Raw genomic sequence first — 27,144 nt, 5'->3', positions numbered from 1 at the left:
TTTATACGGTGGTCTAACAAAGTAGGAAGTCTCAGTATAATTAAAATAATCCTTCCTATGAGTTACTTTCAAGAAATAGAAGCAAATGAACTACGCAAAATAAGACTACAGGGAAATAAATAAAAGTACGTGTATTTCTCCAACTGTTCTAGGTCCTTCATTCACTGCAGTTTGTTTCTTCTCTTCAGAAATAAACTTAACTGGCCGGGCGCGGTGGCTCAAGCCTGTAATCCCAGCACTTTAGGAGGCCGAGGCGGGCAGATCACAAGGTCAGGAGATCGAGACCATCCTGGCTAACACTGTGAAACCCCGTCTCTACTAAAAATGCAAAAAATTAGCCGGGCGAGGCGGCGGGCGCCTGTAGTCCCAGCTACTCGGGAGGCTGAGGCAGGAGAATGGCGTGAACCCGGGAGGCGGAGCTTGCAGTGAGCCGAGATCGCGCCACTGCACTCCAGCCTGGGCGACTAAGCGAGGCTCTGTCTCAAAAAAAAAAAAAAAAAAAAATACAAAAAACTAGCCGGGCGAGGTGGCGGGCGCCTGTAGTCCCAGCTACTGGGGAGGCTGAGGCAGGAGAATTGCGTGAACCCGGGAGGCGGAGCCTGCAGTGAGCTGAGATCCGGCCACTGCACTCCAGCCTGGGCGGCAGAGCGAGACTCCGTCTCAAAAAAAAAAAAAAAAAAAAAAAAAGAAATAAACAAACTTAACTTTGTTAACAAAATACATTTGTGGATCACCATAAAACATGAGCATAAAGGGCTACAGTCATTTTGTTCCTGTGCTTAGCAGAAAACTGAAGTAATGGTCATAGAACCGTGGGCAATTAAAGAAAAATCTGTAATCTTCAACATAAATTCTTTTGAAAAATATGAAAAACTGTATGTTCACTGTTCAAATATGCACCCTTTTAGTCAAAATTAATAATTCCATCCATCCTTGCTTCAATGACACAACAGTTCTTATAAACTGCAACCTAAGATCCCACTGTGTCCTCTCAAATTAAATACAAATATGCTATAGGCAGTAAACAATGGGACATAAACAATGCATATTTTAGACAAGGAATATGATTTTTCTCCCCTTAATAATAATCAATAAGTACAAACTTAATTTTCATATTTCACTTTTTATTAGTTTTTTTTTTTTTTTTTCTGGTAGACAGTACACTTGAGAATTATACTGCACCAGGCATAAAGAGTAAGATTTCTACCACGGGGACATTTTGTATTCAGAATTCAATATAAATATTTCTAGTCAGACATTTCCATGGCTACAGATATTTGGTTCCTTGATTTATATGCATAGAAAGAAACAGTTGTCATAACTGTAAAAAGCAGTACTTAATAAGTACTTTTAAATGATTGGAACAGTTTTCCTTTAATATTACAATACTACTTATTTATTGGTTTGGAAACTAGGTCACCCTACATGATGTTTTGATTTTTCTCAAAGGCATCATGAGTACTCTGCTTATTCTTTCATTCTTGTATTTTTAGCCTTCTAGTTGAGTTAGGGACCATTTTATCAGAAATCATTCTAGCACTGTAATAAGAAAAGCTCTGTTAAGGGTAGATTATATACCATAATGATTTTCAGACTTCTTTTTATAAAAAAGGTATCTGGAGACTCTGAACAGGCACATGCATACTCAGGAGGAAGGGAACAAAACACGGAGGAGTGTGCCAAAGCACAAAACTTCCTTCTGGTCCTCACTGCCTTCAAATAAATACAAACATTTAAAAGAAAAAAAAATCTCACACTGTGATTTAAAAAAAAAAAAAAATCACTATTTTCCGTGTTTCCAGGAACCTGTGGCAGGCTCGGAGATCAGTCGTCTGTCTTCCGGGCTAGCCTACAGAAGGTCCAGTTGTGCTCCACTGTGTTTTCATTGGCCCGCTCACTCATGTGATGCACCCGGGTGTTGCGGATCGTGAAACCTTGTTTTGTAATGTATTCCATCAGGTGGACCCTAAGAGAAACTTCCTGGTGATAATCACAGGGTCCAAAAGTAAAGGAAACCTGGCAGTCTCTGGTGTCCATCATGTGTTTATTCCACTTGGTAAAATAATTTGAGATGCCTTCTAGTAAGGAATGGACCTTGGTGGTGATGGTTAGTTGGGTTATGATGACAGCCACTGGGTTGGAGTACTTAGAAAGCTTCCGAGTACTAGACAGCTCCACAACTTCTTCAAAAGTATCCATGGGATACAAAGGCTTAGGATCATTGAGACACTGAATCAAGGGCTCAATCTGGTAAAAATCTGCTTCTTTCCGAAGCAGATCAAATTCCTTAAAATCCAACGGTAAGGTCAATTCTGAAGTTCTTAAGAAGTTGAGGACATATCGGAAAAGAGGTCCATCTCGATCAATAAAGTAATTGCCTTGAGGGTCTCGAGCTGTGGGGAAGTCCCCCCCAAACATAGCTCCAAGCATGGAATCCGGGTAACGCGTCAGTGTGGTGAGAGACGTTGTATACAAGTGTCCACCTACATTTAACGTGACTGGGTCAGTCATCTGAAATTTTTAAAGAAACAATCAGTCACCTGAAATTTTTAAATACCAACTTTGACAAATTAAGAAAGTAAGTGATACTGAGCAAAGCCCAAGATTCTTTCAGGCTATAATGTATTTAGTAATCCTCTAATGCAAAATGACTTTACTACCAGCAATAAACCCACCCAGATGAAGCGATCTAACATTTGCTTTCAATAGAAAAAAAAACAAGGATAAATCCAATTATGTAAAGACTTACGCTAAGAATCCAGGGCACTGACTTCCAGAGCCACATCATTTCAGGCCCATTATCTACAGAATGTTCAGGTCAGAATATATTGTGAGAAGGGAAAAGCCACGCTAAAATACACTTATTTTTTTCTGATTTTTTTTAAAGGCTTGCATTTTTCTGAACTTAATTTAACATAAGATAGAATTAAAATGATCTGATAATATAGACATTTACTTTCAGCATTTCTTTGGGTTTTTCCCCTTCAAACAAAAGGAATAAACAATGAAATTTGTTTTTAAAATAAAAATTTGGGCTAGGTGCAGTGGCTCATGGCTGTAATCCTAGCACTTTGGGAGGCCGGGGCAGGCGGACTGCCTGAGCTCAGGAGTTCAAGACCAGCCTGGGCCGGGCGCGGTGGCTCAAGCCTGTAATCCCAGCACTTTGGGAGGCCGAGGCGGGCGGATCACAAGGTCAGGAGATCGAGACCACAGTGAAACCCCGTCTCTACTAAAAATACAAAAAATTAGCCGGGCGCGGTGGCGGGCGCCTGTAGTCCTAGCTACTCAGGAGGCTGAGGCAGGAGAATGGCGTGAACCCAGGAGGCGGAGCTTGCAGTGAGCCGAGATCGCGCCACTGCACTCCAGCCTGGGCAACAGCGTGAGACTCCGTCTCAGAAAAAAAAAAAAAAAAAAAAAAAAAAAAAAAAGACCAGCCTGGGCAACATGGCAAAACCCCATCTCTATTAAAAATACAAAAAAAAAAAAAAATTAGCTGAGCATGGTAGTGCCTGAGTGGTCCTAGCTACTTGGGAGGCTGAGGTATGAGAATCACTTGAATCCGGGAGGCGGAGGCTGCAAGTGAGCCAAGATCACGCCACTTCACTTCAGCCTGGGCAACACAGAGAGATTCTGTCTCAAAAATAATTAATTAATTTAATTAAAAACTGTGCAGACTTAATCTTGGTAACTTTTTCATGGAAGTGATACTTTCAAATACTAAGTTAAAATATACAGTTTAGTCAAAAAATCATCACATACCCAAAAGCTAACAGCAGCCATAAAATTTCATAATCTGATAGTGTATTCACTTTTGTAACATTAATGTTGCAATCTGGCCTTTAATTTTGAGAAGCAAGCTTCTCTTAAAAAACATACCTTCAGTTTTAGAAACACTACTTAAGAAAAAAACAGGCCAGGCGTGGTGGCTCACACCTGTAATTCCAGCACTTTAGGATGCCAAGGAGGGTGGATTACTTGAGCCCAGGAGTTGCTGACCAGCCTGGGCAACATGACAAAACCCTGTCTCTACAAAAAATACAAAATATTAGCCACACATGGTGGTGCCCACCTGTAGTCTCAGCTACTTGGGAGGCTGAGGTGGGACAATCACCTGAGCTCGGAAAGTCATGAGCCGAGATCGCGCCACTGCACTCCGGCCTACGCAAAAGAGCAAGACCCTGTCTCAAAACAATAAAAAAAAAAAAAAAAAAGAAAGGAAGAAAGAAAAAAAGAAAAGAAAGAAAGAAAAAAAAAGAAAAAAAGAAAGAGACTTCGGGTACTAGGCAAGTAAAATATACCTTACACCAAAGGAATAGAAAAATAGGGAGACATAAGCACACACAAAAAAAGGAGTAGGAGAAGATGCACTTTCTCAACCATTAATCTCCCAAACCACAATAAAATATCCTCCATATCATTACTCACTAGATCCTTTTGTAGTCACTATTCACGAAGAGTCTTCAGAGCAATATACTTTAAAAAATAAAAAATCACGTTACTTCTCCAGTGATTATAAAAAGTATTTGGAGAATCCATTTTGAGTTTGCTTCCATTAAAACACCAAAGACAGGAGGATCGTTTGAAGTCAGGAGTTCGAGACCAACCTGGCCAACATGGTAAAACCCCATGTCTACTAAAAATACAAAAATTAGCCAGATGTGGTGGTGCACACTGATAATCCCAGCTACTCGGGAGGCTGAGGCAGGAGAATCTCTTGAACCTGGGAGGTGGAGGTTGCAGTGAGCCAAGATCACACCACTGCACTCCAGCCTGGGCAAGAGGGCAAGACTCCACATAAAAAAAATTTAAAAATAAAATAAAACTTTTAAAAACACCACACAAGACAAAAACAACCTCCAAACTACATCTAAACTAAGTAAAAGGGGGCAGAGAGGTTACACAAATTCACAATTTTCTTTTCTTATAAGATATACCTAAAAATACATGTTATCCTTATGTACACACAAAAATAATTCCCCAGCCTTCAAAATGCATCTCCAAGAAGCACTCACCATATAGCCCCAGTCTCCATTATCCATCTGCTCCAGTGATGCGTCTTCAAGAGCCCAGGTTTCAGGGAAACTTCAAGAGGAGAAAAACAGACATATGATAGCATATATTAACTATGAACATAAAGAAGAAAGGTTTTTTTCCACCCAACAGAGGAGGCCAAACACCAGAAAAACTACTCATCCTTGCTCAGCTGAAACCTACTGCAGGGCAAAGATCTGGGGAAGAAAGCATTCCCCTAGGGCCTTCATGTCCTGTATTCTTACCATAGAGAACCCATCTGGAACTAAGAGACTGAAGATTTTCAGAGAAAGAACTATCCGGTACTTAAGAGAAGGAGAAAGAGTCTAGGAAGCAACCCAGTCATTCAAATTCTACCTCTCTTCTTAGAAAATCAATTTTTAGAATTTATATAAGAGAACATTATGATTAACTCTACAACCTTATCCTGGTACAAACCTATAATGGTCCTCACCAAAAAGGTCATTTAAGAAAAAGGGAGAGGCGGGGCGCAGTGGCTCATGCCTGTAATCCCAGCACTTTGAGAGGCCGAGGCAGGCGGATCACCAGGTCAGGAGTTCAAGACCAGCCTGCCCAACATAGCAAAATCCCATCTCTACTAAAAATTCAAAAAGTTAGCCGGGCGTGGTGGCGGGCGCCTGTAATCCTAGCTACTCAGGAGACTGAGGCAGGAGCATCACTTGAACCTGGGAGGCGGAGGTTGCAGTGAACTGAGATTGTGCCACTGCACACCAGCCCCTGCAACAGTGCGAGACTCCATCTCAAAAAAAAAAAAAAAGAAAAAAGGAAAAGGGAGAAGGGGAAAACTTCTTTTCATCAGTGTTTCGGCTGTACAAGCCAGTCACCTGAGTAAAAGCATCAAAAATCATAAACCTCCCAGGACACCAGCATCCCTTTCCCAGAGAAATACATCAGAATGGTATTTATCTCATAATATAAAAAATAATAATGATGATGTTTTTTAATAATGATGTAATTCTCTTTGTACAACAATTAAATAGAAAGCGATTTAAATGCCAAACTGTTAAGAGCACAATTTGGGGCGAAAAGAACCTTACCAATACAGATGAGACTCAATCAGCCAGCACTCATGGAGAGCCAGCCTTAAGACACTGAGAAATGCTCAGATACTAATGATGCCAATGTGAATTTATTTTTATCTACAATTCAAAAGCACTTAAACAAACAGTTTCCCAGCTACTGAACTGCCTTAGTCAGTTCCCTCTCACACACTTCAATCCCAAATCAACCTGCAAAGCAAACTGCAGAGCAAATTTCTAAAGCTCTGGCAAGAGATGGTAAGAAACATGGAATTATTGGTATTCATCCAGGAAAAGCACCAGCTTTTTTACGTGGTCCTTTAACAGATCCACTTTTCCCACTTTTAGAGGAATCTGGCACAGAATTCCCAGAACAAGCCCTGGCTATAGAAGATCACAAAGGCTCTTTCTCAAAAGGTCACTCAGGCATGTAGAGAACATTTGCATAGCACAGCATGGGCTGAAATCAGAGCCTGAAGCATCTATTTCTCTACCTTGCAAATCCTTCAAAGCACACAAACTAAAATGTGGACCAGGCTATGGGGCAGTCAGTGTTTATTCTTTACACTCAGCAGCTGGATAGAGATAGGCCTCCACATGCTATGGGGTGAGAAATGGAACAAATGTCTAATTCAAGACTGTTACGACAGTCTTTCATTCCTCTGGCTTGCTTCACAAATAGTATCCGAGGTAAACAGGACCAAGAAATGGGCTTTGCCAATTTGTCTTGCCAGGATCTGATTCAGTTACTGATAACAACAGATTAGCAACTGAGCAATTTAAAAGGCCACTCATCCAAAAGTGCTGGTAAGATGCTCATCTTTGGCATTTTCCCATCACCCAAAGTATTCATTCCTGACAGCCTCAATAATCATTCATTCAACCAACAATTATTGTGGGTTATCTATGGAGTGGAGGGGATGCCTATGTGCAATGTGGATACACAGAAAGAGGAAAAGAACAATCTTTGCCCTCATGGAGCTTTCCATCTATAATGGAAGGCAACATGCAATGACTGAAGTACAGAACAGAATTCAAAGCGCTATGTAACAGATGGACCAGCAGAGGCCTGCAAGAGGGGAAAAGCAAGATTCCAAATGGGAAAATGGAGGACCTCTGGGAAGAGCCCGCTCAGTTGAATCCTTGAAAGAAAATTTGGACAACCTAAGAAGGGATTCTAGAAAGAAGAAACAATTTAAAAGACAGGGGCATGAAAAACTTCTTCCCCCTACAACATTCCTGATACCAGTAGGCTGAGCATGGATTACTATCCTCATCTTAAAGATGCAAAACAGAGAAACAAGGCAGATTAAGTGACTAGCTGGAGGCACCACAGCTGGGAAGTAACTAGATAAGAACTCGCATGTTCTGACTCTTAGTCTAGATTTTTCCATAAATCCCCTCCTAGGGTAGAAATTGAAAGAACAGAATCCAAGAGACAAGAAATTGAAAAAGATTAACTTTAAACTCTCTATAGCCATCTATTAACCCTATCCACCCAGTAGGGTTTTATTTACAAATTTTACAGTAACTCAGCCTAACTAGTCATAACGGGTTTGTAAAAATTTTCCTGAGGCCCTCCCCCGCCACCAAAAAAAGGCAGGAACCCATTCAACTAGTGTGAATAATGGCTGCTGTCCTCTGTCTGTAGTGACATAAAGAACTCCAATCCATGAATATCCAAATGATTAAATAAGAAACAGAAGATCAAAGACAAGGAAAAAAGCAGACATCAATGTTGCAGCCGTTAACGAAAAGCCTGTCCACTATTAACCCTTTTTTCTTTTTTACTGCTAAATCAAAACAAGATAACTTCTTGAGCAGTTATCTAAAAAAAAAAAAAAAAAAAAAAAATTAGATGCTGTCCCTGAATCTGTTCCACAGCAAAAGCAAAAGTTCCGGTACAAAGATGTAATGAAAGCTCACGCTTAATAATTCAGGAAAGCAATTATAGGAATCTACAGCCCATGTTTCTTAAAAAGCACCCAAAAGGCTTCCTATACTTGTGTATAAGATGCATCAAAATAAATTGAAGCAAAGTTGGCCGGGCGCGGTGGCTCAAGCCTGTAATCCCAGCACTTTGGGAGGCCGAGACGGGCGGATCACAAGGTCAGGAGATCGAGACCATCCTGGCTAACACGGCGAAACCCCGTCTCTACTAAAAACACAAAAAATTAGCCGGGCGAGGTGGCGGCGCCTGTGGTCCCAGCTACTCGGGAGGCTGAGGCAGGAGAATGGCGGGAACCCGGGAGGCGGAGCTTGCAGTGAGCTGAGATCTGGCCACTGCACTCCAGCCTGGGCGACAGAGCGAGACTCCGTCTCAAAAAAAAAAAAAAAAAAAATGAAGCAAAGTCACTATTAGTCACTTCCAATAACAATGACTAAACTGTCTAAAGAAATCAAATTGTTCATTAAAGAGTTCAAAGGGAAAAAACAGTATTGATTAGTTTAAATTTTATCTCTAGCTGCTTCTAAATATCTTCTGTGGAGATACTTAAATACAGCAAGAAACAAACAAACAAAAAAGCACGAAGAATTCCTTGTTATACAATAGCTGGATAATGATCAATTTCTGAATTCTGAACTGATGACCATTAGGAACATCTCTGAAATGATGCAGATGAATGAAATACAATCCCAAAGAATTTCCAGAATAGTTTCAATCTCTTCTACTAAATCATTTTCCAGAGCTACTAACAATTACAAAATGATTCATTTGCTTTTCATCTTCTCTCCCTTCTGGCACAGTCTCCAGTGGAGGGCTTAATGAGAAGTTAAATGACCACAAGACAGGCAGCAGAAGGAAGATCTTGAAATGGGTATCAAATAGGCCGGTTTTACTTGATGAAAGCAAATAAATATCTACTATTTCAGAAAATCTACCAGGAATGGTAACAATGAAAAATGAAAAAAGTTTTCCTTTACAGTGACTTTCCCTACTAAAACTAAAGATGGTTTTGAAAGACAGCAAACGCAACCAAGCACCAACAGCTATAAAGTTCAAAGAAGCCTCTGACCCTGTAAAATCAGTTCACCTGAAAACATGTAACCTTTGATGCAAATAAAATTCTTGTGAAAACAACACTGACCATTCCCCAGAGAATATAAAGCAGTGCTGAAAATTCACCCATGTTTAAGCTTCAAAGGTTATTGTGACTAATGTATAAATTCTGACAGTGTCATGTTAGCAGGTAATTAAGCTTAAGAAAACACATACTGAAGAATTTACAGAAGCCTTAAAAGAAAATATTAATTTTCTAAAGTAGTATATCTGAAGAATACATAATTCAGTAAGTTAATAACTTAAAAAAGTAACCTAAGAACCCTTAAATGCCATTCTCCCTGTCACTGCAGAATTGCAATTTCAGGCCTCATGGTTACGATGAACCAACCTAACAATATTCTGGGTTTATCATTCTTGCTATAGATTAAGAATTCTCCAGGGCAAAAGTCCTAATCCTGTATAACTACCTATATGTTGCAATAAAAACCTCCGAACTTCAATGAAAAATAAAAACTTCCAACTACTGACTTCCCAGAGTTTCCAGGCAGCCCTTTAAAATGCGTTTTTAATGAAACCTTCGTGTCTGGTAGTCAGAAAAGACTCAATAAACTCCCTCTCTCTATACTTACCTTCAAAATTGCCTTTTTACTGAGTTTTGCTCTTCTTGAAATGTGGGAGTTTGAAAGTGAAATACTTTTTATAGTAACTAGTTCAGCGACATCTAAAGGAGCCTTTGGGGTTAACATTCACATACAGGCCAGCACAAGTAGCCAGGCATACAAGGATAATGTGATTATGGTGTTACATTATCCTTAACCATACCACTGCAGAAATGGATTTTTCTCTAAAAGTAATCATTTTCTCTTTCTCCTCTCTCAACCATGTGGTCAAGAAGAGAGGAGTTACAGGTTTAAAAGTGACCTAATATTAAAAAGCTGTCACAAAATCGTAACACTCCTCTTAACCCTCAGTTTCCGAAAGGTAAGATGGGCTAATACCATCTTCCCAAAAGTAATTACACCATTTAGGCACTACACAAAAGCAAAAATTGGCCTATAAGAGTAACACATCACAGGACAAGGAAAGAGAACAGGTTCCCAGGGAGGTCCTGTAGTCGAATTTTGCTCCATTACTGATTATGAGACCCTGAGAAAATGACTCTTTATGCTCAGCTTCTTCTTTGGGGAAATGGAGAAAATAAAGGAGATCATGAATATAAAACCATCTGTAAACTGGCAAGTATTAGACAAACGTGAAAACACTAGTGGCAGCAGCATAAACAAAATTTCTATGTTAACATGAAAAACTTGAGTGTGAACAAAGTAATTTAGAGCATTGGCCTGGAGACGGCAAATATGGAGGAGGCAGCCTCTTAATTTGCTCTAAATCTCCCCGGGTCCTCTTTTTCCCACAGCTCCAGAAGGGAGAACTACATACAGGTAAAGGGGAGTGTCTAGTTTTCCCAGAGATCACCCAACATCTGAGCTCCTGATCTCAGAAGGAACTTCCTTAAAGCATGACTCAGGATTATCTCCAAGGTAAAGCTGAATCCAAATACATACATGTACTCCATTTTAAATGGACCCCAAATATCAAAATCCAAACGCACCGAAGGATTCATAGGGTTCACCCTAAGATTTCTGTAAGTAGTAATGCTTTGGTTAAAATATGATTTATGAAAATTCAAATCACAAAACTTTGGGATGGCATCCGTGGCTGTCCTGACCACTCCACTCCATCGTTCATATCTAAAGCATAGCACAAAATCAAGTATCTTTATGGACTGATGGTTTTCGGCCAAAGAGAAAATTCTCTCAACCTACCAACCCTGCTGACAAAACCATTTTCCTTTTCCTAGCTACATATTTATTCATTTGAAAACATCTCAATCTTGGGCTCAGGACTGTGCTACATGCTGTCCCCAAGCTTCTCTCCTATCCCAGGATGATTCAAGTAATAGGGCATTTGTGACAGCGAAAAAAAGAACATGCCAGGGGGATATGGAAGAGATGCTTAGGCTACCCCAAATATTCTTAGCCGAGCCGGGTCATCCCAGGTCACTTTGCCACCCAAACCTCTTCTATCACAAAGTCCTAAAATTGGATCCATCAACTTGTTCTAGAACTGGTATACTTGAACAGAAACATGATAACTTCAGCAGAATATCCAAACAGGATCTCTGTCACGTTTCATTTCCCCGTCCCACCCCCAGACACAGCCTCCACCACTGACAGCCCAGCAGGTGCTGCCAGGGCTCCCCATTACCACAGCCATTTATCACCTCTGACATCAAGCATTAAAAACGCCACCACACACACAAATCTAGGCATAAAGAACTCAGCTGCAATCTGAGTGTCTCTTCAGGGTAGAAAATCCCAAAGCCAGGGTTTTGAGTCCTGGCTCACGCTTTAAACTAGGGCAATTGGTGGCTAATAAGCGCAATCTCCCAAAAACAATCATTTTCGAGCACACCCCGAATGTCTCCGTCCGGGCCGTGCTTCGCTGCTGCCCCACCAGCGAAACCCCCACAAACCCGACCCGGCCAGGGGTAGGGCGGGCGATGCTCCGGGCCCGGACGAGGGGCGCTCCGCGGAGCTCCGAACCCGGGCCCGCAGAAACCGCGCATCCCCGCGGGCGGACCCCAGAACCCCCGCCCAGGCCCCGCCGCGGGCACCTCCGCCGCCGGCTCGTGCCAGCCCCGGGACGCGCGGTCCCCTCAACGCGGCCCCGCCGCCGCCGCCCGGTTCCAGGAGCCCCCGCCCAGATAATCCTCTGCCCCGCTCCCCTGGCCGCTCCGCGCAGACGTCTCCCGAAACCCGGCCCTCCCAAGCCCCGGCCCTCCCAAGCCCCGGCCCCGCAAGCCCCAAGCCAGCCCCACTCACTGCGCGGCGGCGGCGGCGGCGGCGGCAGCGGCGGCGGCCGGGCCGGGAGATGCCCGCGGCCGGAGAGCGCGAGCGCGGGGACGAGCGAGCCCGCGCCCGGCGGCGGCGGCGGCGGCGGCGGCAGAAGGGACGACTGAGCCCGCGCCCGGAGTTGCGGCTCCAGCTGCCCGGCGCGGGCGGCGCCTTCCCAGCAGAGCTGTAGCGCCACGAGCGCGGGCGCCCCCTAACGGCAGCGCGGGCGGGAAGCCAGAGAGCCGGGCGGCCTTAGGCGCGAGCGCAGCCGGAGCCGCGCGGTCAAGACCGCAAGACCGCAGCCCCGAAGCCCCGCCCTGAAGCCCCAGTCCCGCCCCTTAGGCTCAGCTCAGAAGCCCCGAAGCCCCGAAACCCCGCCCCTGCGTCCCGCCTCCGTCCGCAGCCTGGGGTCCGCCCAGCCCCAGGCCCACTGCGTCCTCAGAGCTGGTGTTTCCACAGCTGTTTCTCCTTAGTCATTTCATGAACTTGTATGGGGCCCCCACTATATCTCAGGCCTGGGGGTTTAGGAGATACAGCGGCTACCAAGACGCAAGCGGGTCCTAATGAAAGGAGAAGACAGACAAGAGTCAAGGAAACAGCTAATAGACAAAATAATGACAGGTTATGATCATAAGCGTTGGGAGAGGCGTGATTAGAGGACTTAGATGGAGAAGGGAAGGGAGCCCCTGCTTCAAACGCAGTAGCCAAGGAAGACCTGGACCCCGGACCTGCGGTCGGAGCCTCTCCTGCCTGCCCTGCACTGGGGAGACAACCCTGCGATGAGGCCTGTGAAGAAGCCCCCGCGGCCACCCCTCCGGCCTGGTGGGCAGGACAGCAAAGGACAGCTGGGCCCAGAGCCTCAGCAACACGGGCAGCCAGGTGGAGAGAAGGGCAGAGCCACCTTCAGCAGACGAAACGACCCGTGCAAAGGCTCTGGGGCCTGGAGGAGCTCGGCCCTAGATGAGACTGGCGCCGGTATTGTCCCCACTTCACCAGGAAGGAAGCCAAGACTGCAGAGGATGGGCAGCTCCTAACGCCTCAGGGCTAATTGGCCTCCATCCGTCCACTCGTTCCAAGTCCCATTCGCTTCCTATTAGCCAGGCCTCTGTCCCCTTCCGTTGGGACCGGTTACCTGATGCTGGGTTTAACCTTCTCCACCAGAATAACCACTGGCCTTAGAAACTTACTTGGGTTTCACGTCTGCATGTGTGTGAGCTAGCTCTGGGGTTGAAATTATATCAGCATGATCATCACAGTTGTATCTGATACTTGATTCTTCTCCAAAGCTCAAATTGATAGGTTAAATAAATGACATATGCTTCATCAACATACCCAAGTGCTACATGATCAAATTCACAAAGACTAGGTGAGAATACAGGGAAATGTGTGTGAAAATGATCAAAATGATCAGTACACAAACTAGTATACATGATATCCTGATTTTATTTTTAAAAACATATATACAGACAAAAATGTTGAAGGATCATCGTGTTCAAGATAATAGTATGGGGATGTTAATGGCATTGCTTCTTAACATTCTTCTGAATTTTCATGCATATTGAATTTATAATCAGAAAAATACAATGAATTTTGGGGTTTTTTTGGGTTTTTTTTTTTTGGCCCCCCGCCCTGCCCCACCCCGCTGGGTTTTGTTGTTGTTGTTGTTTTAATAGAAGGACAATACCAAAATTACCCAATACTCAGATCTCCAGAATTTGGTGCCACTGATAACCCAGAATTGCCTCTGACTTACTGGGTGTCCTTGGAAGAGTTATTTCCCCTCTCAGGGCTTCTATTTCCACATATAAAAACTGATGGATTAATTTTGTTATTGGTGATTTTGTCAGACCTAGTCCTTCCTATCTTAAAATTTTTATAACTATTGCTAATTGTACTTTCACTTTTGTATTTTATAATCGATAGATGGCTATTGAAATGCAGTTGGGTTTTACATAATCTTATATTCAGCAAAATTGAACTCTTTCCGTTCTAATAAGTTTGTAGGTTCTCTTGAATTTGCTGTGCAAATAATCATAGAATCTGCAAGTCGTAACAGTGTGGTATCTTCCCGTCCTTTTTTTCCTTTTTCTTGCAGTACTGTGCTGACTAAATTCTCCCACACAATGTTGAAGAGCAGTGATGGTAATGGGCATTTCTATCCTGTTCTTGACTGCTTCTAACATATCACCGTTAACTATAGTGTTTGTTGTGGATTTTTTTGATAGATATTCTTTATCAGGGTAAGGAAGCACTATTCTTCTTTACTATGAATGGGTGCTGAATTTTATCAATGTGAGATTCCCCCCATTGCAATGTAATGAATTACAACCATGGATCTTATTATATTAAACCATCCACGTGTTCCCAGGATAAACTCACCTTGATGATGTATTTTTTTAAGTCAATATATTTTTATTCAAGGAATTTCACACATCATGATGTATTATTTTTTCAATATACTGCTAGATTCCATTTGCTAATATTTCATTAGGGTTTTTGTATCCATGTGGATGACTGAGATACGCTACTATTTTCCATTCTTATTCTCTCCTCGTCTGGCTTTGCTATCAAAGTTACTTGAGCTCATAACATACCTTAAGGAATGAGTGTCTATTCACTAGACTGGGATTTTCTATAGAATTTGAATGTTCTATAGGATTCTCCCGCAAACCATCTGGATCTGTTAGTTTGGAGGATTGGGGGTGGAAAGGGTTTATATTGGAAGCTGTTTGCCTCCATAGAGCTCAGGGTTGCAAGCCTGCTGGGGAAGGCTGGCTTCTGGTTTACAGCTGCCCCTGACCCTCTGCACCTCTCTTTTCCAGGTGGCCACCAAGTATCCAGGCTCTTGTGGTAAAGACACTGATCCTGGTCTGCCCCGGGCCAGGCTGACCTGGAGGAGGCTGTTTATTATTGCAGCTACACCTGTTACAGGAAAGAACCAAGCCCAGCACGGTGCTGGGAGGGCAAAGGGGGACCAGCAGTTGACACAACTGATTGGTAGGAATGAAGCCTGGAGTTCTGAGTCCCCTGCCTCTCTCCCTTCTTCTTCTCCCAACTCTCACTGCCTAGCCGACCTCACCTCCTACTTGTCAGGAAAACCTTTCCCCTTCAGTGGGAGCCCCCTGGACCTCTCCTCTGCCCTCTTTTGGATTGACCAGCATTGCGCTACCCTCCCCTCATGAGATGGCTGGGGGATTCCACCTCCTGTTCAGGTGATCCCCTCCCTGGGCTCTGGTCCATTCCTTCTCCCGCCCTTTAGCCTCTCCAGGCTCAGATCTTCCATCCCTCCCTCTCTCCAGTCCCCATCTCCCATGCCCATCAGCAGATAAACAGCCTCAGGTCTCTGTCTGACTCAAGAATTTTCAGACTTCTCCTTTGACACAGTGTCCCCCTCCCTCCCTTCCTTTGCTGTGTCCCCCACTTCTCCTAAACCCCAACCTGTAACATTCAATCTGACCTCAGGGCCCACCTCTCCATCTAAATAGGTCACCAGAATCTTCCTTGATACTAAATCCCAAAGAGGCTCCTCTGACCTACGTGGCTCAGTCTTCTCCACAGCAAGGCCTCTGCAGTGACGTCTGCCAGGGGACAGCCCCTTCCCTTGGCTTCTAGGATGAGTGTTCTCCTCGTTCTCCTCCTTCTTCTGTAGCTCCTCCTCTTAGACTTACAAAGATGCTCCTCTTGCTTTACCCCGACACTTATGCCCAAGTTTCTGTCCAACACCATCCCCTCCTCTCCATGTACCTCTCTCCATGGAATGACTCAGCCACCTCCATGGGTTCCTTTACTGTGTCTGAGCCAAAGGCTTCCAAATCCATGTCTCTGGGCCAGCCCTCTGTCCTGAATCCAGAGCTATAGATCTTGTCTATTCTATAGCCCCAATTGTGTACAAGGTACTGTGCCAGGTGCTTTTACCCACTGTATCAGTTACCTTTTGCCACATAACAAATAATCCCAAAAGGTAGGGTCTTAAAACAACTTCCAAGCACTTTCCTCTCCGTTTCTGTGGGTCAGGGACTTGGAAGCAGCTCAGGATCCCTCAGGAGCTTGCAGTCTAATGGGCAGTAGGGGCTGCAGTCATCTGAAGCCTGGAGACTTCCCTTCCAAACTCCCTCACGTGGCGTTCAGCACAAGGCATTCATTCCTTGTCATGAGAGTCTCTCCTGACAACATGGCAGCGGACGTCCCCCAGAGCGAGTGACCCAAGAGACAGCAAGATAGAAGCCACAATGTCTTCTATAACTCAACCTCAAAAGCGACACACATATTATTATGGTCCCACAGATAAACCCTACTACAGTGCGGGAGGGCACCACAAGGCATGAAGCAGGAGGCTGCCACCACAGCCTCACCACAGCTCAGAGGGCAGAACACCCCCACGGCCCACGGGATAGATGAGAAGGCGAAGGCACACAGAGGTGAAGTTATTGATCCAGGCCACATGACTAAGTGTGGGAGGAGAGACTGGAACATGGTTCTGCCGGCTCCCTGCAGTTTCCTCCTCCTCACAGCCCGTCGAACCAGGGTCCACTGCCAGCCTCCTCACCCTCAGCATGTGCAAACCTGAACTCTCCTCACCACCCCCAAACCTCCCAAGTCTCCAGCTCAGCTCGGCAAATGGCGCCTCCGTCCTCCCATCTGCCCAGACCAGAAGCTTTGAGTCATGCCTGCTCCTCCCTCCCCCTCACTTCCCAGTGCCAGAGAACCCAGCCCTGCCAAGTCTTCCCCCTCAGTGCAGCCTGGATTCATTTCTCCTTCTCCCTCTTCATCTCCACCACCATCAAGTGAGGCCAAGCCACCAATATGTCCATCTCGGACCTCTGCAGTAGCCCCCTCCTGGTGTCCCCTATTCCCTCAGACCCCCATGTTGCCCATCCGTCCTCCTCTCTCCAGCATAAGTCAGCTCTAAGAGCACGAAGCTGCGTGTCACCCTGCCTGCTTTATACTCCCTCAGTGGCACCCATTGCCTTCAGGGTCCAGTTCAAACTCCCCACAGTGTGGTCTGGTCCCTGACCACTGGTCCTTCCTTCTCCCCTCTCCTCTCTCTCTGGGCCCAGCCTCTCTGGCCACATTTTAGGTCCTGGGACCCACTGCTAATTTTCTCACTTCAGGGCCTTCCATTATGCTGTTTCCCTGACCTAGATCTCTCTTTCCCCACCCCTTAGCATGCCTGTCTCCTCATCCTTTAGCATATTGTCACCTCCTCAGGGAGGGCTTCCCTGACCTCCCAGCGAGGCTGAGTTCCCCCAGCTATAACTTCCACAGTGCCTATCCTTCCCTCTCTCCACCTCCCTGCTTCTCAGCTGGACTGTGAGCTTCCTGAGGACAGAGGCTGTGTCCCCTTAGCTCATAACTGCACCCTAGTACTTCACCTGGTACCCGCCACTTAGCACGTTCTCAACAGCTATGTTACAGTTTGGTGCATTCTCTGCACTGTCTCCCGCTTGCACTCCATACTCCAGCACGTGGACAATGTTCGTTTCCTTAGATGAATTACGGGATCTCTGACCTCCAGATGTTCACTCATGCTGTTCCCTCTCAAGGCATGCCCTTCCCTTTTTTCCCCCGATTCACTCAGCTAACTCCAGTTTATTCATCAGCAACTTGGTTTGCCAGATTTAGCAAATGAAAATACAGGATGCTCTGTTAAATTTGAATTTCAGATAAACAATGAATAATTTTTTCATATAAGTATGTCCCAAATATTGCATTAGATACAAGTATCCAGTATTTTACCTGGCCACCCTCTCAGGAACCAGCACCACTCCCCTCTCCTTTGAGAGGTCTCCCTGGCCTCCACCTCTACTTTAGGTCTGCTCGCCCCCTCAGCCAGGGGTCCCAAACCAGCCCCCTGCTGGCTCCTGCTGAGCAGGTAAACACTCCCTCTGTTTTGAAACAGTCTGTACCAACTGGACTGTGATCTCCTGACACAGAGAACTGTGTCTCAGACTCCATTCAGAATCTCTCTTCACCTGGGACAATCTTGGCCCTCAGGAGAGGGTCAGTCGGGTTTACAGAGAAGAGAAATGAAAGAGCAATGAAGAGAAAAAGTAAACAAGATGGGAAAAGGAACTACAAAAGGTAACACAGCCCAAGGAGCAAGAGCAGGCTGAAGCTCTTGACTGATTGCGTGCAATGTGGAGTTCCCCTTCCCACCTCCCTCCATGCCTTGCCTTGCCTCTGTCAGTTAGAGCCCCTCTTCCCCCAGCTCCAGTCTCAGGGAGCTTTCGGATTATTCTGGGGCAGGAATGCAAAAATAAACCAGTCTGGGTCCCTTTAAAAGGTTTTCCAAAACAACCTCTTTAGCTTCAGAATGGAAGGCCCTAGGCAGGCGCAGTAGCTCACACCTGTAATCCCAGTACTTTGGGAGGCCAAAGCAGGAGGATGGATCACTTGAGACCATGAGTGCGAGACCAGCCTGAGAAACATAGTGAGATCCCCCCATCCCTACAAAAAAAATACAAAAATTAGCAGGCCATGGCGATGTGCACCTATAGTCGCAGCTACTTAGGAGGACGAGGTAGGAGGATTGCTTGAGGTGGTTGATGCTGCAGTGAGCTGTGATTGCATCAGTGCATTCCAGCCTGGGAAAGAGAGTAAGACCCCAACTCAAAAAATAATTAATTAATCAATTCATTAATTAAAATAAAATGGGAAGCCCTGTGAGGGAGCAAGGTAGGAGTTCATGCTTCAGCCCCGGATGGAGGAGCGCTGTGAGGGTGCAGTGGGCAAGGAGGCAACCCCAAAGCGGGGAGCAGCTCAACTGCTATCAGAGTCCAAGCAGGTCACCTGAGGGCCAAACCTGCACTCAGCTCACACATGGCCATTCCAATTACCTCCCACAAGCCCTGCCATGCTGGGGGTGGTCCCTAGGGACTGCAAGAGGTGAGGAACCCTAAAGCAGTGAGTTGCATCGATTATCTGAACCCTCATCTCCGCTGATCTCCTTCCAACTACCCGTTGTGGCATATTCTGAGGAGTCCAGGAACTGGCCAGTGGGGAAATGCAGTCTACTCTGCCTCTCTTGGTGGTGGGCTCTGTCTCTTCAGTGTATGGGGTGTGTGTGTGTGTGTGTGTGTGTGTGTGTGTGTGTGTGTGTGTGTGTGTGTCCCTTTCTTTTACTTTGGTCCTTGTGCCACCAGTTTCACCAACTGTGATTTTCTTAGGACTTGTAAATGGCCTTCTTTAGCTTTTTACTCACTGGGTGCATCAACTCAGAAATAAATTCCTAAACAGCCCCCTTGCACTCTCTGTCCCTGGGAACTGGCCCCAGCCCCTCTCCACATTTGCCTCAGCTTCCAGGCCACCCTCTGGCACAAGTGACCCTTGCAGCCAGCAGTTTCCAATGCCTCCTCCACATCCAGCCATTAAGACGCTTTGGCAAGTTTGATGAGAGTGTTTTTCCTTTTTTTAATAAGGTTTCTAATTGCCTGTTATTTCCAACCTTCTCTTTCATCAGCTTCCAAAACTCTGCTGGGAGCTACAGAACCAGGGAAAGGAATCTGGTTCTCACCAGTGTCAGGAGAGAGGCCCTGCGGTTGTCCTTGGATGTCACCATCCTCTTCACCATTATGACTCGTAATTATAGACAACGGATCTTAAATTAGCCCAGGAATCAGAAGCTCTGGCTCCTGTCTTCAGCCCCAGGAGTGTCTCAGCGTGGCACCTCTGAAAAGTTTACTGGCTTTGAGACCCCTTTTATGTCAAATGGGAATAAAGCTGCCTAGCCATAGCATCACCGGCTGGTGTGAAAAGATCTCATAAAACAACTCCAGATTCTGAAGTCTCACCCTTACAACTCCGTGCCCCCAAACACTTGTCTGTAACACATTTCAGGCCTTGGTTTGTCCTCTTGCCCTGTTCCTAATCCAAGCCATTTCCTCTGCATGTGTTTAGTTGTTTAGCAAGGGCGTAATCACTTGCAAAGCCTCGCTTCTGCCTTTTCTGTCCAGTCCCTCCCAGGCTAGAGCTCTCTGGGTCCTCGGGGCTCTCTTTCCACACTTTTTCCTACCTGGATGCCTACTCTCAATCTCAACCCAATAAGGGGGCACCAACCCGCTGCCCCTGCCCCATCTCAAATACGTTGCCTTGTCAAGGAGTTCTGCATGACTGTCTGAAATATGGTTACGACAGGGATCAGGATATGCTCCCCCAAAATATGGCAACTTGGTATACTGGATATTTTTAAGTTGAAAGAATTTGAGAAAGAGCAGATGCAGGAAGGACTCTTTGACCTTCCCCTGAAACTAGTCATAAGCCCTTATTTAGTTCCTTATGAAGTCCTCCACACACAAAACTTGTATTACATAAATGTGTAAGTTTTTATCTTGTTAATCTGTCTTTTGCTACAGAAGGAAAAAGGTATTTTTTCCTCCATATAATTACCTTTATAGAACTCCTATGTTTTATACAACCTGCAATTAATATTTGTAAAGTTGCCATAATACTGGATCTGTGAATGTTCTAGGAGCTTCTGAAATGTAAAGTGTGATTATAAGGCAAGAATGCTATTTTAACCCTATTAAAATGTCCCTAGGGTTTTGGGGCAATACAGGGGTTGGAGGGCTCAACACCTCAATAGTTAACAGTGGATCCATTGTCATCTCAGAAAAAAAAAAAAAAAAAAAGAGAAAGAGAGATAGACACAGCATCATGTCGAGCAGTAACTATAGCAACTGCATGAAGAGCCATGTTTTGGGATTCAGAATTGCCTTACACATGTCACTTATCTCCTGTTACTGACGTCAGGTCCCAAGATGACTGGGTGGGACCCCAGTTTGCTCTCTGGCTGTGTCACTTACCAGCAACCAGGGCTCGGACCCACTCAAAAGCCTCTCAGCCTCAGTTTCCTCAACTGTAAAATGGAATAAACAACTTCTTGGCAGGGCTGTTATGACACTAAAATGAAACAATTAAAGTATGAAAAATTCTGACAATGCAGTGCCTGGCATGAAGTTGGCACACAACAAATTGGTAGCTCTTATTATAATAACTAATTGCTGCCCTGCTGATTTGAAGAGATAAATATAGAAGTGAAACCCTGGCAGGCAGCAGGAGAACTGGGCTAAGAGAGAGGGGACTTTTTGAGACTGATGATTTGATTGTTCCAACAAGATCTCTTAAAACATCCATTTATTTTGGTGGCAAGTTGAGATATTGTCCACCTTGATAATTGCTGTGAATAATTAAGGAACAATGACTTCCATGACGTTCTTATAGCACTTGTGTGATTAATTAAATATATCTTTTTATAATCCTTTCTGAATTAAGACGCACAAAACCTAAATTCCTAACATTGTAAAACTAAGTTGGCAGAGTGATGTAATTATACACAGTAATAAACAGGAAAGCAATAACTTAAATATCATTAAATACCTAGGTAATAACGAGGAAGAAACAGCATCCCCATTTTGACTGAATTTTTTTTTAAGTATAATTTTGCGACTGCGGTATAACATCCATATAGAAATATACACAGAGCAAAAACAACTCAATGAATTTTCACAAAGTAAACATACCCTGGTAACCAACATGCAGATAAAGACAAAGAACAACACCAGTACTCCAGGAGCCCCCTCATATCCCTTCTTGGCTAATCTTTCCTTTACTTTCTTTATTTTTTTTTCTTTTCTCCTCTTCCTCCTTCTTCCTCTTTGAGATATAATTTGCAAGCCATACAATATATTCATTGTAAATATAGTTTGATGATTTTTTTCTAAATGTATGCAGTTGTGCAACCATCACCACCATTCACTTATTTGTTTGTTTGTTTGTTTGTTTGTTTGTTTGAGATGGAGTTTCGCTCTTGTTGCCCAGGCTGGAGTGCAATGTCACGATATTGGCTGACTGCAGCCTCTGATTCCTGGGTTCAACAGATTCTCCTGCCTCAGCCTCTTGAGTAGCTGGGATTACAGGCACCCACCACCATGCCTGGCTAATTTTTGTATTTTTAGTAGAGACAGGGCTTCACCATGTTGGCCTGGCTGGTCTTGAACTCCTGACCTCAGGTGATCCACCCGCCTCAGCCTCCAGAAGTGCTGGGATGACAGGCATGAGCCAACACAACAGACCACTATCCAGTTTTAGAATCCTTGCTTTGCTCCAAAAACTTCTCTTGTTCAAAGTCAGTCCCTTATTATGGTCAGTCCTTACTCCCGTCCTCAGCCCCAGACAACCATTGATCTGCTTTCTGTCCCTAGAGTTTAGAGTTTTGCCTTTACTAAAATTTTTAAATAAGTGGAACCATACAACAGGAGACAAACAATAATAGTCTTTTGTGTTATAACTGTTGTTTGTTTGTTTGTTTGTTTTTTGAGACAGAATCTCGCTGTGTCACCCAGGCTGGAGTGCAGTGGCATGATCTCGGCTCACTGCAACTTCCGCCTCGGGGGTTCAAGCGATTCTTCTGCCTCAACCTCCTGAGTAGCTGGGACTACAGGCGCCCGCCACCATGCCCGGCTAATTTTTCTATTTTTAGTAGAGAAGGGGTTTCACCATATTGGTCAGGCTAGTCTTAAACTCCTGACCTCATGATCTGCCTGCCTCGGCCATAACTGGTTTTTTAATCATAAAACATATAAATATGAATATTGCCAGATTAGAGTTTTCAAAGTGTGGCACATGAAACAACTTTAGTTCCTCAACAAAACACTAGCAAACAGAATTCAACAACATATTAAGAAGATTATTCACCTAATCAAGTGGGATTCACTCCAGGGATGCAAGGATGGTTCAGCATATGCAAATCAATAAACATGGTACATACATCATCAGAATCAAGGACAAAACCAATATTAGCATTTCCATAGATGCTGAAAAAAAAAAGACAAAAGTCAATATTCCTTCATAATAAAAACCCTCAACAAATTGGGTATAGAAGGAACACACCTTGACACAATAAAGGGTATATATGACAAGCCTACAGCTAATATAATACTGAACAGGGAAAAATTAAAAGCCTTTCCACTAAGATCTGGAAAAAGACAAGGATGCCCACTTTCACCACTTTTATTCAACATAGTACTAGAAGTCCTAACCAGAGCAATTAAGCAAGAGAAATACATCAAGGACATTCAAATTGAAAAGGAAAAAGTCAAATAATCCTTGTTTGCAAATAACATGATCTTATATTTACAAAAGCCTAAAGACTCCATGAAAAAAAACCTTAGAATTGATCAATAAATTTAGTAAAATTGCAGAATACAAAACCGACATGCAAAAATCAGTAGTGCTTCTATATGCTAACAGTGATCAATCTGAAAAAGAAATCAAGAAAACAATTTTATTTATAATAGCTACAAAAAAAAAATACCTAGGAATAAATTTAAACAAAGAAACAGGGCCAGGCATGGCAGCTCATGCTTATAGTCACAGCACTTTGGGAGGCCGAGGTGGGCATATTACTTGTGTTCAGGAGTTTGAGACCAGCCTGAGCAACATGGGGAAACCCCATCTCTACAAAAAGTACAAAAAATTAGCTGAAGTCCCAGCTACTTGGGAGGCTGGGATAAGAAGATACCTGTGCCCAGGAGGTCGAGGTTGCAGTGAGTCATGATCATGGCAATGCAGTCCAGCCTGGGCACTGGAATGAAACCCTGTCTCAAAAAAAAGGAAGATCTGCACAAAGAAAACTGTAAAACAGTGATGAAAGAAATTTAAGAGGACACAAAAAATGGAAAGATATCCCATGTTCACAGATTGGAAAAATTAATATTATTAAAATGTTTATAATACCCAAAGTGATCTACAGATTCAATGCAATGTCTATCAAAATAACAATGACATTCTTCACAGAATTAGAAAAAAAAAATCCTGGGTGGGCACAGTGGCTCAAGCCTATAATCCCAACACCTTGGGAGGCCGAGACAAGAGGATCACCTGAGTTCGAGAGTTTGAGACCAGCCTGACCAACATGGAGAAACCCCGTCTCTACTAAAAATACAAAATTAGCCAGGCGTGGTGGCACATGCCTGTAATCCCAGCTACTCAGGAGGCTGAGGCAAGAGAATTGCTTAAACCTGGGAGGCAGAGGTTGCAGTGAGCTAAGATCGTGCCACTGCACTTCAGCCAGGGCAACAAGAGCAAAACTCCATCTCAAAAAAGAAAGAAAGAAAGAAAAAAGAATCCTAAAATAATGTGGAACCACAAAATACCTCAAATAGCTGAAGCAATCCTAAGCAAAAAAAAAAACAAAGTTGGAAGCCTCACACTACTTGATTTCAAATTATACTACAAAGCTTTAGTAACCAAAACAGCATTCCACTGGCATAAAAACAGACACATAGACCAGTGGAACAAAATCAAGAACCCAGAAATAAATCCATGCATTTACAGCCAACTGATTTCCACAGAGGCACCAAGAACATACATTGGGGAAAGGGCTGCCTCTAATAAATGGTGCTGGGAAAATTGGATATCAGTATGCAGAAAAATAAAATTAGATCCCCATCTTTCATCATATACAAAAATCAACTCAAAATGGATTAAAGACTTAAATGTAAGGCCTACAACTCTGAAACTACTGGAAGGAAACATTGGGGAAACACTACAGGACAGTGGTCTGAACAAAGATTTTTTTGGGTAAGACCTCAAAAGCACAGGCAACAAAAACAAAAAATTAACGAAGTGAAGAGACAACCTTCAGAATGGGAGAAAATATTTGCAAAGTATCCATCTGCTACAGTTTGGATATTTGACTCTCAAAAACCTCATGTTGAAATTGACCCATGTTGGAGGCAGAGCCTAACTGGAGGGTCCACTTCCAATGGGTTATAGGGGCAGATCCCTGATGAATGGCTTAGTGTTGACCTCACAGTAAGGAGTGTGCTCTCTATTAGCTCCTGTGGGAGCTGGTTGTTTAGAAAGAGCTTGGCACCTGCCTCCCCTCTCTCTTACTTCCTCTCTCTGGCAATGCCAGCTCCCTTTTGCCTTCTGCCATGGGTAGAAGCAGCCTGAAGGCCTCACTGAAAACATGCTGGTGCCACGCTTCTTGTATAGCCTGCGGAACCATGAACCAAAGAAACCTCTTTTCTTTATAAACAACCCAGCTTCAGGTATTCCTTTATAGCAACACTGCACAGACTGAGACACCATCTGTATTAGTTCATTTTCATGATGCTAATAAAGACATACCCAAAACTGGGGACAAAAAAGGTTTCATTGGACTTATAGTTCCACACGTCTGGGGAGGCCTCAGAATCATGGCAAGAGGTGAAAAGTTCTTCTTACATGGCAGCGGTAAGAGAAAATGAGGAAGAAGCAAAGGCAGAAACCCCTGATAAACCCATCAGATCTTGTGAGACTCGTTCACAATCACAAGAATAGCACGGGACCCAGAAGGAGGTAATTATTACCTCCTGTCCCCAGGTAATGATTACCTCCTCCTGGGTCCCTCCCACAATATGTGGGAATTCTGGGAGGTACAATCCAAGTTGACATTTGGGTGGGGACATAGCCAAACCATATCACCATCCAACAAGGGATTAATAGCCAGAATATATAAGGAACTCAAACAACTCAATAGTAAAACAAACAAACAAACAAATAATCCCATAAAAATGGGCAAAATATATGAATAGACATTTCTCAAAAGAAGACATACAAATGGCCAACAGGCACATGAGAAAATGCTTGACATCACTAATCATCAGGGATATGCAGATCAAAAGCACAATTAAATATGACCTCACCCCAATTAAAATGTCTGTTATCAAAAAAACAAAAAATAACAAATGCTGGCAAGGATGTAGGAAAGGGGGAACAGTTGTATACTGTTGGTGGGAAAGTAAATTAGTTACAGCCACTATGGAGAACAGTATGGAAGTTCCTCAAAAAACTAAAAATAGAACTACCATATGATCTGGCAATCCCACTGCAGGGTATATACCCAAAACAAAGGAAATCAGCATGTCAGAGATATCTGCACTCCTATGTTTATTGCAGCACTATTCACAACAGCCAAGATACGGAATCAAGCTGTGTGCCCATCAATGGATAAATGAACTTCATAAAGAAAATATGGTATATATATACAATGAAATATTCTTCAGCCATAAAAAAGAATGAAATCCTGTCATTTGCAGCACCATGGATGGAACTGGAGGAGGTCATTATGTTCATATAAGCCAGGCACAGAAAGACAAATACCATATATTCTTATTCATATGTGGGAGCTAAAAACGTGGGTCTCATGGAGGTAGAGAGTAGAATGGTGGTTACCAGAGTCTGGGAAGTTAGCGGGGATGAAGAGAGCTTGATTAATAGTTACAAAAATACGGTTAGATGGAAGAAATACATTCTAGTATTTGATAGTGCAGTAGGGAAATTATAGTTAACAATAATTTATTGTGTATCTCAAAATAGCTAGAAGAGAAGAATTACAATGTTTCCAACACAAAGAAAAGTGCTTGAGGTGATGGATATCCCAATTACCCTAATTTGATCATTCCACATTGTATACATGTACCAAAATGTCACCTGTAGCCCCACAATATATACAACCATTACATATCATGTTTAAAAAAGAAAGAATTGGCCGGGCGCGGTGGCTTACGCCTATAATCCCAGCACTTTGGGAGGCTGAGACGGACGGATCACCTGAGGTTGGGAGTTTGAGACCATCCTGACCAACATGGAGAAACCCTGTCTCTACTAAAAATACAAAAAAAAATAGCTGGGTGTGGTGGTGCATGCTTGTAATCCCAGCCACTCAGGAAACTGAGGCAGGAGAATCGCTTGAATCCGGGAGGCGGAGGTTGCAGAGAGACGAGATCACACCACTGCACTCCAACCTGGGCAACAAGAGCGAAATTCCATCTCAAAAAGAGAAAAAAAAAGAAAGAAAGAAAGAAAGAAAGAATTTCGTGTGTATAGATAACCATTTGCTATCTTAATTGTGTATTTTTAATTAGATACATGAAAATAACTAGCACATCATGCCAATGATGTCACAGATACTATTGCTTAGATCTGGACTAAGTTTTAAAATTAATCAATTTTAAAAAACATTAGGCCCGGCGCGATGGCTCACGCCTGTAATCCCAGCACTTTGGGAGGCTGAGGCGGGTGGATCACGAGGTCAGGAGTTCAAGACCAGCCTAGCCAAGATGGTGAAACTCCGCCTCTACTAACAGTACAAAAAGTAGCCAGACATGGTGGCAGGCGCCTGTAATCCCAG

General features: G+C 43.8%; 1 protein-coding gene across 3 annotated transcripts; it reads right to left on the bottom strand.

Annotated features, from left to right (window-relative positions):
• Window positions 1-1,107: 1,107 nt before the first annotated feature.
• KCTD6 (potassium channel tetramerization domain containing 6) lies at window positions 1,108-12,018 on the bottom strand. 3 transcript variants are annotated; one of them, XM_005547494.5, is made up of 3 exons: window positions 11,750-12,018; window positions 5,013-5,082; window positions 1,108-2,511 (listed from the first exon to the last, which is right to left on the bottom strand). In XM_005547494.5, the coding sequence occupies exons 2-3, from the start codon at window positions 5,037-5,039 to the stop codon at window positions 1,825-1,827; spliced, it is 714 nt and encodes a 237-aa protein (XP_005547551.1). In that variant the 5' UTR covers window positions 5,040-5,082; window positions 11,750-12,018; the 3' UTR covers window positions 1,108-1,824. The 3 variants fall into 3 exon arrangements, with proteins under 3 accessions (XP_005547551.1, XP_045241907.1, XP_005547550.1); XM_045385972.3 differs by having other exon boundaries at window positions 11,958-12,018; XM_005547493.5 differs by lacking the exon at window positions 11,750-12,018 and adding an exon at window positions 9,705-11,727.
• Between the last annotated feature and the right edge of the window lie 15,126 nt (window positions 12,019-27,144).

This window comes from Macaca fascicularis, chromosome 2 (assembly GCF_037993035.2).
Source record: "Macaca fascicularis isolate 582-1 chromosome 2, T2T-MFA8v1.1".
Classification (NCBI taxonomy): Eukaryota; Metazoa; Chordata; class Mammalia; order Primates; family Cercopithecidae; genus Macaca; species Macaca fascicularis.
Note: the sequence above shows the minus strand (reverse complement) of the source record. Positions and strands in the feature narration are given on the sequence as shown.